The sequence below is a fragment of the Gymnoscopelus braueri genome (genome assembly GCF_963280865.1).
Source record: "Gymnoscopelus braueri genome assembly, chromosome: 8".
NCBI lineage: Eukaryota > Metazoa > Chordata > Actinopteri > Myctophiformes > Myctophidae > Gymnoscopelus > Gymnoscopelus braueri.
In genome coordinates, this window is record NC_137609.1 from 14609904 (window position 1) to 14626256 (window position 16353).

General features: G+C 41.2%; 1 protein-coding gene across 2 annotated transcripts in view; it reads right to left on the minus strand.

Annotated features, from left to right (window-relative positions):
• LOC308090272 (rho guanine nucleotide exchange factor TIAM1-like) overlaps window positions 1-16353 on the minus strand; it is a 98905-nt gene that overhangs the window by 12760 nt on the left and 69792 nt on the right. For both annotated transcript variants that reach the window (XM_080435348.1, XM_080435349.1), the window contains exons 19-24: window positions 3135-3368; window positions 1904-1972; window positions 1582-1707; window positions 1024-1132; window positions 681-860; window positions 173-291 (exon numbers count right to left, since the gene is read on the minus strand). In XM_080435348.1, coding sequence (XP_080291474.1) covers window positions 173-291; window positions 681-860; window positions 1024-1132; window positions 1582-1707; window positions 1904-1972; window positions 3135-3368 — 837 coding nt within the window. The remainder of the gene's footprint in view (window positions 1-172; window positions 292-680; window positions 861-1023; window positions 1133-1581; window positions 1708-1903; window positions 1973-3134; window positions 3369-16353) is intronic.

The following is a 16353-nucleotide window of genomic DNA, read 5'->3' on the forward strand; positions in this document are numbered from 1 at the left end:
TCAATTCAAAATTGCATGACCCTCCCTTGGATTCAAAGTCAAATTAGCTGACCCTCCCTTAGACTAAAATTAGTCCCCTATTTTCCTCCAGGGACCCCCTTCTGTAAATTTCGACTGGTCCCTTACACCTTTAGGCCGATTGCTCAGACAGAAAGTAGAATGCAATTCATACCTCTTTCTTTTCTCCTGTCTGCTCATTGATGAGCTGGTCGAATACTGCTCCATACTCCTCATGAAGCTTCTGCATGTCATTGATGTGGCTTGCCACCTTGTTCATGGCCTTCATGGCAACTGCATGAGACAGAGAAATGCAGGCTGAGACATGTAACGTTCATAACAATGGGCAATTAACCAACCAGAGATTTACCAGTGAATGAGCAGGTAGCTGTTTAGATGTTTAAACGATTTGCTCAAGGATACAGGGGCTTTCATGAAACCCCAAGAAGACAACTGGTATTCCAGATTGTTACTTTAAATAATAAATAAATAAAGTCTAAAAACAAAACATAAAAATACCTGGGTTTTCTCCTAGAAGAGAATCTGTCTTAAATATCACTATTCTCAAACAATTTTACGAAGAAAAAGAAAATATCAAATATGTTCATAATTAATAAATTATGAAAGCAATACACCACCATAAGAGCAAGCACATAATAAGTTACGACGAGGTATTTGCTCACCATCCAGATGGTAGTGTTCCTCACTGTCAGGGTCAGTGAGAGAGTACAGCTCCTTTAGTAACAGAGGGTATTTCAGAACCCTCTGTATGGGTTTGATCATGTAAGACTCCAGAGTAGACGAGTGCTGCTGCCGGGGGTTTCTCTCTGCCAGGAAAGCCTTGAAGTATGGGTCTGTTTCAGCTGGAGGAAAGCATACAGTACGCAAACAATAAAAGAGATGATACTATGAGAGGGTGCAGGGCAGTCACTTGGAATTTGTTTTCAGTGTCATTCTAAATCTAACCTGTGTACAAAATGGAACCAGATATGCGTGTGAGTGTGCATACGTTTTATTTATGTATACCTTTAGCCAGGACCTTGGGGACTTTGGTATGGCTTGCACAGAAGGCGCTGTAAATCTTAAAACGATCGGCATAGTAGAGGAATGAACCACCCAGGGAGAACAGCACTTTCTGTGGGAAATGTAAATATGGACATGTAACAATGTAAACATTCAGGTCCATATTTATCATGTAACATATAACAAGACACTTGCTTAAAATTTTCTTTTCTTTTCTTTTCTTACATTTTATAGAAATGTCATGTACAAAACACACAAAACAAAAGACAAACAATAGACATCACATATGTTGCCAAACATCATCTTATATAATAATAAAATAAAATAGAAGGAAGGCATTACAAATTGATTTTCACATAGAATGATACATGTTTGTCAAACCAAAATAGGTTAACGTAATGGAGCCTTGGAAATAAAGCTCTCAATATTTATGTAATAATATCAATGTAAAGGAGAAATCTATTGTACATATCTGACGCCTATGACACCTATGATCACGACTATTGGCATTCTTGAAAAATTATACATGCATACATAATATAAGAGAGGATGCAAGCTGACCTTAAACTGCTCCACCCTCTCCAGTCGATCTAGATCTGGTACCAATCTGATGCCGTCCTCCAGGGTCTGCAGAAACTCCACCTGAAACTCCAGCATCTCCCCGAGGTTTCCAAAAAGAACATCCAGCTAAAACACACACACACAAATAATCATTCTGACATACATTTTCACCATGGGCTGTGCCAGCAGGGACTGAGCCCAACTAAAGTACTACACACAGGACCATTTAGTCATGTTTAGGTTTACCAACAGCATTTAACAAAACATTTACTGTAGTTATGCTGTAGTCTGGGCAAATAGTTCATCAGGCAGAGTACAGTACCTCATCCTGAGAGAGGAAGTTCTCCTTCTGCAACGGTGTCAAGTAGCGTTCTATCAGACAGCTCAGGTCCTGAAACACACATGGGGAAAGTTTTACTGGAATGACACATTTTGTGCAGATGGGGAGTCAACGTGATTCACAATAAGCAAGGACAAACAAACAAACATAAAATAATATTGCACATACAAATAAAACAGTGGATTCATAGGATTCAAGGAAAACTAAACATACAAATACAGTACAATTAATATTTCACATGCAAATCAAAGGCCACACAAAGACAGACAAAGAACCCACTTCCACTCCCGTTATAATAAGTGGTTCAACCACCACCTGAGTACAACTTCACAGAAGATTTTATTTATAGAAAGTGAATGCTGCCATATCACATTCACACGTGTGAGTCTAATTGTTGACGACACCCAAAACACACAATCAATATGGATACAGGGCTGATCGTCATACTCATCATGATAAATATGGTATTTTTATTGCCAGAATGGTACCTTTTCAAACCTTATCGCTATATATTGGTCCTAACTAATGCACACAGTAGGATGGTACCATTTCTGTCTGCTCTGTCTCAGAGGTTAAAGGTGATATTGATAACATTTTCATTTTCAAGCAGATTATAATGCCATATACTGTAAGTATGTTTATAATGCATTATAGACATGGGATGCATAGCAAGTGTAACCGATTGGGTAATCTATATCTGTAAGCTGGCTGCTGCCATCATCCACGTTTCTTCCATTTTTGTTGGAGAAGGTACTTTTTTTCCTCTTTAGAGATGCTTGGATGCAGGCGCCGCTTTACAATGGTACAAACTGCATGAGTGCTGCCTTGTAGATGTGACTGAAATTAGGAACACGGAGGTGCCGTCGTGATGCGGAGTGTAGTGCTACAGTAGGCTACATCTTGTAGCTTAATGCTGTCTATAGATTTCAATCAATCCAGGGTTCCCAGCTACAGTCCTTGTGAACTGAAGGGATGTTACTCTTCTATTGTAACAGGTAGTTAACTGGTTCTCAACTCTGGACCTGGGGATTAAGACTACTGCTAGATGTCTATTACTATTAATCACAAAATGCCTAACCTTAGCACTGATTCTAACCTTAAAACCACACTCTAGAATATCCCCCGGAAGCTTCTGAGGACATCTCAGGTCCTCACAAAGATAGAGGTACAAGAAGATACACAAACACACACAAAACAGAGAGCTGGCACTCACTTTGACATAAGTCTTCTCCGTCTCCACCAGCTCACTGATGACTTTACGCAGCTTGTCTGCGTGTGAGAGCTGTTTCTGAGTGGCGGCGGAGCCCACCGTGGGGGGCATGGCCGAAACGGGGCTCGGAGAGAGAGACGAAGAGGACGATGACGAGGAGGAACGAGAAGACATGGGGCACTCCAAAGGATTCATGTCATGGAGACTCCGGCAGAAAGCAGTGACCTGCTCTGTGCTCTGCAGAAGAAAATAAGAAAGAGGGAAAGAGAAGGAGACAGGCAAAAAGGAAAGAAGAGAGGAACAAATGATTCATCATGAATATGAAAAGCATACTATCTGCAGGAAAAGGGCAATGCGTGTGCTCGCTTGCATAGCGAGCTTATAGATCTGTTATTTTCATTATGTTCAGAGAAGGGTAATAGATGTATGTGAAAGGTCAAATAAATTAATCTTTTGTTTGGGGAGTTTTATCTACAGCTAACCACTTACTGAAAGCAAGCCCTATAAAGTTCATCATATGACAAATGAGTGAAAATAGCAAAATAACAACGCATTGCAGTAGTAGTAGAGTTTGTAAATCAGCTAATTTTTGGGAAAAAATATATATTTGTGAAACGTTTTGCCTATAACGACACACCCAAAATATGGACGCCAATTTGAAAGTGATGTGCCTACCACTTGCCAAAGGCAAAGCCAGCCCACACCTACGTACTATACAACCCACGTATCAAAAAATACCAAACAAGAGCAGACCTGCAGGGCCTAGGACTGAGGTACAGTAGTAGGAGTAGCCTTTGAGTATTAGGTGGATATGCTCAGATGTACAGTATGGCTTTTCTGGTGAATATCACCACACATCTACCACTACAGTAAGATATAAACATCTTGAGTTTTAAATGGTCTAATCTACTGCATTATCCACTGTTCATATACGCTTTTTTGTGCTGATGAGAACTTCCCTCAGGCGATCAATTATATCAACCTTGAACAAGACACTGTGAATCCAAAACAACATGAGTCACAACAACATGCCGACAGCCAGAGATACCTATACCTACACTTTGATTCAGTCATGCTGGCAACTAATGCAGTGCGCAAACAGTACTGCAGAGAGCCACACAAGTGGGATAAGTATAAAATATAAACTTTCATTCATTGAAATGTCTTTCTTCCTTCCTCAGTTTTGAGGCAGAGAGACAGACACAGAGAGAGAGAGAGAATGTGTCAAAGATTATTGCAATAATATACTACTATACAAAATGTCATGAAATATTTATTTACTACTTATTACTATATCAGCACTTTGTGTGCAATCTTTTCCCAAAACATTGGCAAATTATATAATCAAATAAATATTTCAAACTTTTTGTTTGGCATTAGTAATAAAAAAACACATTTACTGAGTAATAAGAGAAGCTATTTTGCATGGATATGAATACAGTGTGTCTTGAGATTTTAAAGATGAGTTGTTTTTTTGATAGTTTTGTAAGTGAAGTTAGGCAGGAAAGAGGGAGAGAGAAACGGGGAGAGACACGCAGCAAAGGTTGTCGGGAACGGGACTCGAACCCACGCCGCGCTGTCTGGTTATCAGAGCTTAAGTGCCTTGAGATTTTGACTTGCCCCTTGGCACAAAAGAGAGATGCATGTGAATGTAAGTCGTATTTGTGCATGATATTTGATGGGCCAGGAGAAAGGTTTTTAATTCAAGGTAGTGCAGTTGGTACAGGATGGGTGTTTTTCAGACACATTTTCAGAATCGCATCACGCCCATATCTGGCACCTTGCGAGGTGTGTGTCATATAAGCACACCACATTTGGACAAAACTTACTTTTAGTGTTGAAATGGCTACTACTTACAATAAGGAGCATATCTACATAAAGTATGCCACTTTTAAGACCCATCTCAACAAATGGCTCAAGGCAAACTAGAACTTTGATCATTTCTAACCTGACACGTTGTACAACATATTTCATTTTTTTCTTCTTTTTTTTCTACTTTATGTATTTGTATATTGCCACTTTTAATGTTTATGTGACCTGCCTAGGGGCTACCAATGTAAAAGGTAAACTCTGGCACACACATTTATATACTGATACTCATTAACACGCTCTGTCCCCATCAAATAAATAAATCCTTGGGGGGATAAATTCCAACTTCTTTGGGTCAAACCTTACGCCAATATTTGGTGGAGAGGGGAATGTTCTGAACAGAGAAGGGGAGGTGGGCTACAGGACAGTGTTGGACCTGGTATGGGGTAACAACTAAGAGAGCTTGAATACACTCACTGTTGACCTCAATTGTGAGTATGTGTGCTGTAAACCCTGAGGCACAGGTGAATTTAGATTGCATGCATGCGTGTGTTCAGTGCATCTAATGATTGTCATCAAAGATTCCATGGTGCTGTCTGTGAGTCTCAGTATTGATGATGACAAACCAGATGGCCGGTCAGTTTGGCTCATGAGCCGTCGCTGCCGATTCCACAGTCTGTCTGCTAGTGAGCTACTGGGAGTTATGACACGAGCTGTTTTACATTGTGGTATTCAAACTAGATCCATCACGCCACCAAATTCAAGCACTGGCTCTGCTGAAACACATTAGTGATGTAGGGGTTGAAGCTTAGCCTACAATTGCACCCGTCGTTCTGGATTAAGCATCTTATTGAATAGGTAACTGGCTGAATAAATCTATTGAGTCAGAATTCTTTTGTTTATTCAATAGCATTCGTCTTTGCTGCTACATCCTTTGGCTTCTGAAACAAACGAGTGTCCCCTTGCTAATAAAACAAATTTGTTCTCATATCTTATTAAATTGTAAAATGAGAGCCCACTATTATGGTATGTGCATTGGCAAATTCATCAGTTTAGAGCTTGAAACATATTCCAAACCCATTTTTACAAAGGGGCTCTGCAGGAGTCTAGCCGTCTATAAGAGGGGTTGTATCTACAGTAATCTCAAAAACCTCTGCACGGATCAGTGCAGCCAAATGTCTTGTGCACACTGACAGTAGGCCACAGAAGCACCTCCACACATCATAGACGACTGATACAGCTGGCCACATGAAGTTTGAGATTCACACTGGAGCAACGTCCTTCCCTTGTGGATCCCGACATCCCATGATCCGATCTTTCACAGTAACTTCAAATAAAACTTAAAGAATGGAGGACACCTATTTGCTATTTTCGTTGACAATTCACATTATGCAATAGCATGCATGACTAGAATACTGCTACTATTAAAGAACTGAAGTAACTTGTACTTAGGTTAATATTGCACAAATGTCTCCAGCAATGTTACAGTATGGAGAGGTCTAATTCCTCATGCATCACACACACACACACACACACACACACACACACACACACACACACACACACACACACACACACACACAATGCTCACCAGCTGTAACATATCGTAGATAGATTCGGACGAGCGTTTGCATTTCTTGCTCCTTCTCAGGGCCGACATCACATCACAGGGTCAAAAATGAGTTCAGGGGGAAAAGGCAAGTCAAGTGTCCATTTTCTCTTCTGTTTAACTGTTTTAGGTGGACCAGCAGGATTTCCATACCTTTGTGTATGTCCGTCAGTACCACAGACAAAGCTACTTTTACCACTCACCTGTCCACCTCTAAAATAAGAGTGTTTTTATGGCTAATCCACTCTCGTAGAGACTAAACAGGCACTGGGAAAAAATCTGCAGACCCAGTTTAGAAATTTACTAAAAGGCAGAACTGCCCATGGTCAGAATACCATGGCATTAAAACAGACTGAATACAACACATCCTAATCTCATTTTTTAAATACTGCCCGCAACCTTTTCACCTTACTCCTCTGTGGCATGAAATATCCAATAATCCACTCCAGTCTTTTCTGAATTGATTATCACCTCTGGATGCTTCTCCGTTTCCTCTGTCTCTAGTCTATATCCCATCTTTCAGTGCTGCTGTTCATCTCTTGTCTGTCTCTCACCATCACTCTGTCTCTCTAACCTCTCTTTCACGTAGCAGATCAGAACACAAGCATCACTTCCTCCAAGGATGGATAGTAGATCGAATGAAAGAGACAGCCGTGCACTCAAACAGGAATGCACAAAATGCATCTAGTGAGTCTTTCTCTCTCTCCCGCTCCCTCTCTCTCCACGGCTTAGAGACTTATGACATTACACTGACTGTAAAAGCACAGATGCCAAGTTATGATGTATGCTTTTGGGCTCTGTGCTACATCTATTAGAGCCAAAAAAGCACTTACAAAAATAGATCTCAGCGTTCCTTTTAATCTGCCTCGACTGTTAGATGGGTGGGGTTGGCCACATCAGGTGAGACAACAAAGCTAATACCTAGTGCAGATGTTCCCAGGACAAAATAAACATGCCGCAAAATATTTATCCATGATTAACAAACGTACCTGTCTGAATTGTCCTGATGCAGTAAACGCCACTAATCTAGCGCTCTAAGCAGAGCAAAACAAACACGTTGAACTACTTGTTAATACTGTCTTGACCCAGTGGTGTGCAAAAGTTCAAACAAGTCCCCTCCCCTAAGAGTCCACAAAACTGGCCAGTAGCATCACTGTAAGATTAGTCGGGTTGTTCACCATTCCAGAAGGACCAGTTTTATGCAATACTGACAGGACTGTTGTACAATAATTCCAATGTATTTGCAGATCTCAGAACACAGATAAGAATGTCAGTACTCAGGGGCAGATAAAAGAGCACCATAAAAGAGCACCATAAAAGAGTACCTGACTGCAATTTACAACTGGTACTAGAAAAGTCTTCTAAGCTTGACGCCAGAAATGCCCCTATACGTACATATACGTTTATAGGTACTAGGTGTTGATGATTTCTTGTATGTTATTGTATGTCTTTAAATGTTTTTCTGAATTGAATACATATAGGACCACGATGGAAACAAGCCCTTCTGGCTTTTTATCTTCTTCTCTTCTCACCTTCTGTGTTATCCTTTTAGTACCACTGTACTATTTGCAAACTGTTAATTAAGTATTCAATCAATAAATCTTATTGACATTCCTAACTTTTAGTGGTTTAAACCTGACTTGCAATGGCACATCATTAGTAAGACAGGCTAAACAAAGCTTAATGATGCAGCAAAAGGGGGAAAAAAAGAAAAGCAATGATGAAACTTATCTCGTCAGACAGCACTGTTTTATCTAGGAGCCTGCTGTCACACTGGTGACAGGATTCCAGGCACTTATAAAACCAAGCAGTGACAAATAAGCACCACGCATGCGCACGTGCACGCACGCACACACACACACAGAGAGAGAAGTGAACAACATAAATCAAGCAATAACATGCATGCAGCAAAAGGAAATTCATAAGTGCATGTCACACCATCAGCCGTTAGCAAATGGTGGAACACCCAACTAATAAAACCAGGAAGGAAGTTGTGAACACATAGAGGAACAGAAAGGTGAGAATGAGAATGAGCAGCCATACCTTTTCTCTCTCCAGTCCGGTCAAAACAGCCCATATCCCCATGCAGTCCCACCCCTTAGACGAGCAGAGCAAGAAACCAGGGAGGGAGTGAGGGAGGAGTGTAGAGGCAAGCACAAACCTGCAGTTTCACACCTCCTCTAAAACCATGGAATCTACAGCAAAACTGGGATAGACAGAGGCTGCATACTTTATACTCCAACGGCCAACTGTACTCAAGTGTTAATTTAACTCTGAGCCCGGACAATTGTATCCAAATGGACCCGCAAGAGTGTTATTTGGATACACTTTGAGTTACAAATTGATACATTTGTACTGTATGAATGCACATTTACACAATGACTGAATTGGTATCTGAATTGCTTTATCGTTACCCTTTTGGTTTTCTTTAATTATTCTCATATACACTTGTATTTGGCCCATTATTTGAATTATTCATCCCACAAACCTTTGTAATCTCTTTTCCAAGGGAGACCTAGTCAGGAATGGGAGCTTTATGAACACTCAAAACAACACCGCACCAGAAGTATGCATTTGTATTGCATTGTATTGCATTGTTTGCACTGTGTGTGGCTATATTGCCTTGTGCATATAACCTGGAACTTGGCATACACACATTGTTGATGCCCATTGCACCACGTGAAGCCCTCTTGAGCAAGACACTCAAGACACTGCACAGCAAAATCCTCAGTGTTAACATGAGTCCATTTCTGTATATTTTTCACCGAGTTGAACACATGAACCCTAGCATCCCTATTCTGGGGGAACATCCGACAGTAGCAGATCTACAAGCTCACAACGCGTCACAACTGCGATGCATTGTGAGTTTACAGAGCGGCTATTTTCGGCAAAGATATTTAGTGCAAAAGATATTTAAAGCAAAAACAGGAGGGGAACTAGTACAGAGCCCTTGGGAATCCAGTCAACTACGTATAGGGTTTAAGTGGTTAAATTGAAGATATTTGGTCTGTCATGTAGGTCCGGGTTCGAATCCCGAGTCGGACATAAAAGTTACAGATTGCAGCTTTAACACTGAAGCTTTCACTGTGTGCATAGTCAATATTTCAAGTGGAATCACTCATTAGGAGGATTGCCCCCACAAGGCAACATAATCACACTGGATATGTAATGCCATTCCTTCATTACTAAACTTTACAAGCCATGACAGCTTCTAAGGGCCCTTGGCATCTCCCAAACTTTCCACCTACTGTATGGATTTGGCACCTACACACATGCATATATGTATGCAAAGGTTTCTTTTTGTTTTGTGTCTCGCTTCAACAAGAAAGATTGTGGACCAGCTGTGGTGATGTCATCCTTGGGTGTGTGTAAAGTTGTACAAACAAAAAAGCTTTGTGCGCATGGTGGGTCATCTTATCAGATGTAGATTTGTTGGAGATACCATTTCTGCTAGACTTATCAATACAAACACAGCACACATCATCACTTATATCGCTGTGTAAGGGAATCTGCTCTGAGGATAATTTACAAAACAAAATTATTACATTTTATTTTAAATAAAATACACACAGTAAGACTCTTAAAGTTCAGATTTAATCTGGCATCTAGAGATCTACTGTAATGCAAATCCATAAATCCCAACCAGAAATGATGAGATATGTACCATGACGCGGGGAGGAGGGAGAGTGAGAGATGAGACGAGGGAGAACCTTTAATAATTTAATCTTTATGATTAAACGAGTGGGTGAGGATTACATGTTATGACATGAGTCACTGTAAGTCTGTGTATGAGAACTGAATTCACAACTGACTTTACATTGGGGCGCTAAGTGAACACGTGTCTTTCCAAGGACACAATCTAACCTACATAGGCCTATGACACCAATGCAATAAATATAATGCCAACAGCTCAAAACTGGACTACCTTTTCATCATTCCTATCCATACAGTGAATCATATATGGCACATTTTGAACCAGTTTTATTTTCTTGTTTGTAGGCCTATTGTTGTCAGTGTTTCATAAATCAGTGCAATGCTCCCTCTAGTGGAACACAGGGGAAAAGCGTGAGACAAGGGGAGCAGGAGAGGAAATTTAAGGAGAGGCCAAAAGCAGGAGAGGAGAGGAGAGGAGAGGAGAGGAGAGGAGAGGAGAGGAGGCTTGAGATTCATTTGGAAGGAGAAATAGGTGGACAAGGCACTCATTTCACCATGTAGATTGCACACATTAAAACAAAAAACAGAATCAAGGGACAGTTTTTTTTCTGTATTTCCTACACTTTTTTTGAACCCATTAAAACCGGGAAAGCATCGGTGTCATTTTAGATTTTTGCGTTGGCTTTTCAAAAATAGCAGATATAGAAACAGTAACAGTAGTAAAAGAAATAGCAGATCTACAAGGTTGCAGCACAGCACGAAGTGACGCGCTGTGAGCTTGTATATCTGCAATTTTTTTTACATTTTTGAAAAATCTTGAAAGTGTGAGAACTAGTGATTTAGAAGGCATTTGTAGAATCGGCCTCAGCTCTTAATGGGTTAAAGAAATCATACAAATCATAGTCCCTCAAAAAACTATGCATTTCTAATTTCACATGCCCCTGAGCAGAATTGAAACCTCAGAGGACCCCAGCAATCTCAGTCATCGCTAATATCACCATTATCCCAGGCAATCCCTCTCTTCTTCCCTCAGTTAGTTTATTGAGTGACTCGTGCTTTGTCTGTCATAATGAAGCTCTCCCCATTTCCCCCCAGCTAACGAGACGTTCATTAATCTGCACTAAAATCATTCCAATCGTTCCAGAGAATGGAGCAATTAGAATGCGGTGGATAATTAAAATTTGTCCCAATTTTCAAAAGGACCATCCGCCGCCTCCTGTGCCTAAAACCGCCATCCCACCATGTGACCCGAGGGTAAACTGGGTGAATACTTAGCGCCGCATTTCAAGCTAGTCAGAGAGACCGCAGAGAATTCAGCATAAGAGTGAGAGAGGAGCAGGCGGCCAACCTGAACACAAAAGGTAAACCCAAGTCTTGTGTCTCACGGGAAACAATTAAAAGGAAAAATAAATGTAAAAAGAGAAAGAGAGTGACAGAAACGTGTAGTGGATTTTGGCAGCGCCGCGGGATTCTGTGGCTGACTTGGCTCATGTCTTGTTGACTCAAACAGGTCAGAGGGAAAACCCAGAGAGCTCAGAGCTCAGGTCAGGGCTCAGAGACAGGTTGGAGAGGTTGATGGTGACTCACGACCAAAAGGAGCCTCATGTTTATGGTAATGAACAGCAGAGGGTCAGAGGGTGTGATAGAGAGAGCAACAGCGGGACGGAGGTAAGGAGGGGGGGGGTGTGTGTGTGTGTGTGTGTGTGTGTGTGTGTGTGTGTGTGTGTGTGTGTGTGTGTGTGTGTGTGTGTGTGTGTGTGTGTGTGTGTGTGTGTGTGTGTGTGTGTGTGTGTGTGTGTGTGTGGTAGAAATGGTGTCCATGTTTTATTGCCGTCATGTTTCGTTATTGTGTCGTTACGTCCTCCTGAGCCAATATCACAGAGATGTTCAATGTCGTTGCGGCTATACTGTGATAGATATAAATCTGACTCTGACAAGAGGAGCGTGAAGAGTGAGGGCACAAAGAAAAGGCAAAGGCAGTATGAAAATGTGATGAGGACAGGAGGACAGAGAGGGGGAGAGAGAGAGATACACAAAGCTGTCACATCTCGAGGAAGGACTCGGACATAACCCTGCACCTGAATTATGAAGGCTAATTATGTGATGACGAGACAGATGGCAATGGGGGAGATAGAGAGCGAGAGAGAGAGTAATAGGAGAGCGGACAGAGAACTGTAGCACAGAGTAAAGGAAGGATACAGATGGTGAGAGAGAATAAACGAGACAGGAGGTGATAGACTGAAAAGAAAGGTGAGATGGGGACATCTACTGTAGTAATAGAGCCTGGCTCAGCACTAAACACAGAGGGATAATAACAGACAGCTAGAACCATTTTGGTTGAAAGGCCACAGTTATCACTACTCTACTGTGATTTACCTTGCACTATTTATTTTAGGCCAGGCAAGCTCATTTGTATAGCTCATCTCATACACAACGGAGCTTGAAGGAAATCTGTATGCATTGTTCCTGCATACTGTATGAAATGCAGTGGTGTAAAGTAACTAAGTACATTTACTCAAGTACTGCACTTAAGTACACTTTTGAGGTACTTTTACTTTACCGGAGTATTTCCAATTGTCTACACTGTTACTTCTACTCCACTACAATAATTAGAAAACTTTAGTTACTAGTTACTTTTCAGATATAAATTATGATATTATAAAACATACATTAACCACTTTAGCCTTATTTTATACATAGTAGAGATGCACCGATACAGGTTTTTTCAATTCCGATCCGATATATCAATTAGGATATTTTTCGATATCCGATATATATGCCGATATCCGAGCAAAACTTTAAATACAAAAAAAATGCATTACCTTTCAATTAAAGACATTTATTACTGAATATTAAGTACAATAACAGTAGAAAAAAAACAAATACACTATGATCTATCACCAAAAGAAAATACCTACAAATAATAAATTAAAACAATGTGCATACTTAGCTGCTTCTTAAAATTGTATTAACCAACTATGGTTAGGTTTTAGAAGGCGTTTTTAGAATCGGCCTCAGGTCTAAATGGGTTAAAAAAAAAAAAATAAGTCATATCGGTAGCCGATACCGATACGGTATCGGTATCGGTGCAACTCTAATACATAGGCTATTTGAAAATAGCCGATCTACAAGCTCACAACGCGCTGTGAGCTTGTAGATCTGCTATTTTCAAATATTTTAGTACTTTTACTTTTGGTACTTTAAATTTTGAATTCAGGACTTTTAACGGAGTACTTCTACATTGCCGTATTGATACTTTTACTCAAGTAAAACATGTGAGTACTTTTTCCACCACTGATGAAATGTGTGAAATGTGTGATTCAGTGAAATGCACAGGACGGATGCCTGCTTCACTTTCAAACCTATAAAAGATGTTATGAAACTAGACCTCATCTCAGGAATTCCATCTCAATACATACCATCCCCCGCACCAGGTAAATTCTGTTGAATAATGGCAGATTACATCATGTGAAATTGACTCCATATGTGCGCTTCAGCGCACTCTCTGTAGCACAAACATCTGCTTTATCATGTCTTTAAAAGATGTCATATTACCGTAGCATGAAGAATCCTTTGTGGGAACACCCGGTCATTAAAGAGATAACAGACGCTGAACTGCTTGATTCTGTGTAGATAATCTTCTTTATCACAGAAGTACTTTCAAACCAACACATTTGAACTTCTCTAGATATCCAATCATTGTTTCAAACCACTGGTCCTCAATGTGGGGTCTGGGGACCCCCAGGGGTCCCTGAGGGGGTAAATGATAAGTCTACTCTAGATAGTAATCATTGTACCCTGTGTGGACTCTTACAGATCTGTAATTCCAGGAGTGTACAAATAGAACCTAATGGACCCTTACAGGTCCATATGGTTCCACTTTGTACGCAATCAGAGTTAAATTAACACTGGATTTTACGGTGTAGATTGGGGTCCCAGACATAATTATTAGGTCCGTGGCTTAATGCATTATCAAACTGTATAGGTCCTTGAAATTAAAAAGGTTAGAATCACTACTGTAGATAATCTACTTCGCAGAGGTGCTTTCAAGCCAACACAGTGGAATCTTTCTTCTAGATTCAATCATTGCTTTAGAGAGTACAGAGACTAGATATAATATGTCAGCATGTCTCTTTGGGAATCTCGTCTCCCTCCTTCTCATCTCCATCCGTCTCGCCTACACTCCCCCAACTAGTAATGGCACATTGGAGTCACATAAGCAAACCTCATATCCAGTCTGGGAAGCCAACATTGACCCCAGACATTAGATTTCGCTCCAGACTGAAGCTCACTGACTCACATCCAGACTATAGCTCACTGACACACATCCACACATGCGGAAAAAAGAATAGACCACTGTCCTTTGTTCACGCCATGGCTGCTGACAGGGACAGAGGTAAAAAAAAACTGTTTCCCAGTGGTTACCGGGTTATCAGGCGTTGCCGTGGTAATGGAAGTGACAACCGTATCCCAGGGAGACGGGCTGGCACACGGCTTGTCCCAGCAATCACAGGACCGACCCCTGATGAGACCAGACGTAATCTTAATTAGATAGTGACACTGATACTCACTCTCTCTCACTCGCGTGCGTGCGCACACACACACCCCTATCCCGGTCTGTGGGCGAGTACGCCCGCGCACACACACACACACACACACACACACACACACACACACACACACACACACACACACACACACACACACACACACACACACACACACACACACACACACACACACACACACAGACACATCTGTTGATGCATTAATTTATGGTGTGTGTGAGACAGGTGCACACATGGCTATTAGAACACGTGGATGCACTCAGTAACACATCAGCGGTGCATTCAGCTGCATCAGAAAAATCATTTGGGTTTTTGCGTTAGAAATGTGAATTGACTTGGGCTTCTAAATACGTCTTGTTTACATACGAGTGACTCTCCAGTGGCTGGTTTCAGAGCAGCTGTGTGAGTAGTTTATTTCCAACGCGTGTCTGTGCATGCACACATTTCCTCTCTCAGATCTTCACAAGGCAGCCAATCCACTGACCCCGTCTTTAAAAAGGTCACAAATATATCAACCACACAAGAAAGAATCTAGGAAAAAAGAAAAAACACACACAGACACACACCCCTATGACCTGCATGAGGTCACCCTGACCTGTCAGGTCTGCTTTTATAACCAGAAACAGATTGAGCTTGAAACTGTTCCATCTGTTATGCACACACTCATAATACACTGGCATCAGAGTCAGGTATGCACGTTGGTTCTCACACAGATGTGCGATCTGCTCTTTATGGATGCACCTGACCAGTGGCTAAAGACGTTGGACACTGTATACCACTCTGCTTTATGTTTTATTACTGGAATTCTCATAAACCACTGTACTCAAATAAGCTTTTAAATACACTGCACGTTCTACCTGGAATAATGTACAGAAGTGTAATGCACTGAAATTGCCAGAGCTACTTACTAGGGGGAATTTAAGGATTGAGAAAATAGTACTCTTGGTCAATATTAAAAAAATATTCATGCAGCTCTCTTGGCCAGGTCACCCTTGAAAAGGATATATTAATCTCAATGAGACTTTTACCTGGTTAAATAAAGGATGCGAGGATGATGTCCACATGCATGCTTGACACACTTACCGTTTATATATACTGTATGTCTACTTGTGAGGGCATGTTTGCTGTATGTTCATTCTCTAACCTCTACAGCTATACTTCTATCTTCGAATATGGAAGCACACGGAAACACACACACTCAAAAAGTACGGATGATGACATCACTGACAGAACGAGATGTGAAAAGTGAGCTTGCCCCTGAGGCCAAAAGCAGCCTGTCAAACAGCCTGAAAGATGGCAACGCAACAATGCAACTCATCATCCACACAGAATCCACCTCAGACATCAGCGCAGAGCCAGGGGTCACATACTGATACCAATACCAACAAGTCATCGTCTTTGTTGTTTGCAATGCATCCCAGTGCACAGGCATCATATTCCATCCATCACAGATTAAAGGCTCACGTCTGCCATTCCCCATCCTAGGCTGTCACACGTGAAGGTTTCCAACGTCCTTCATTTGAAAAACATGCCCCCCTCCCCCTCCCCCTCCCCCTCTTAAACAGGGGGAAATAAACTCTAC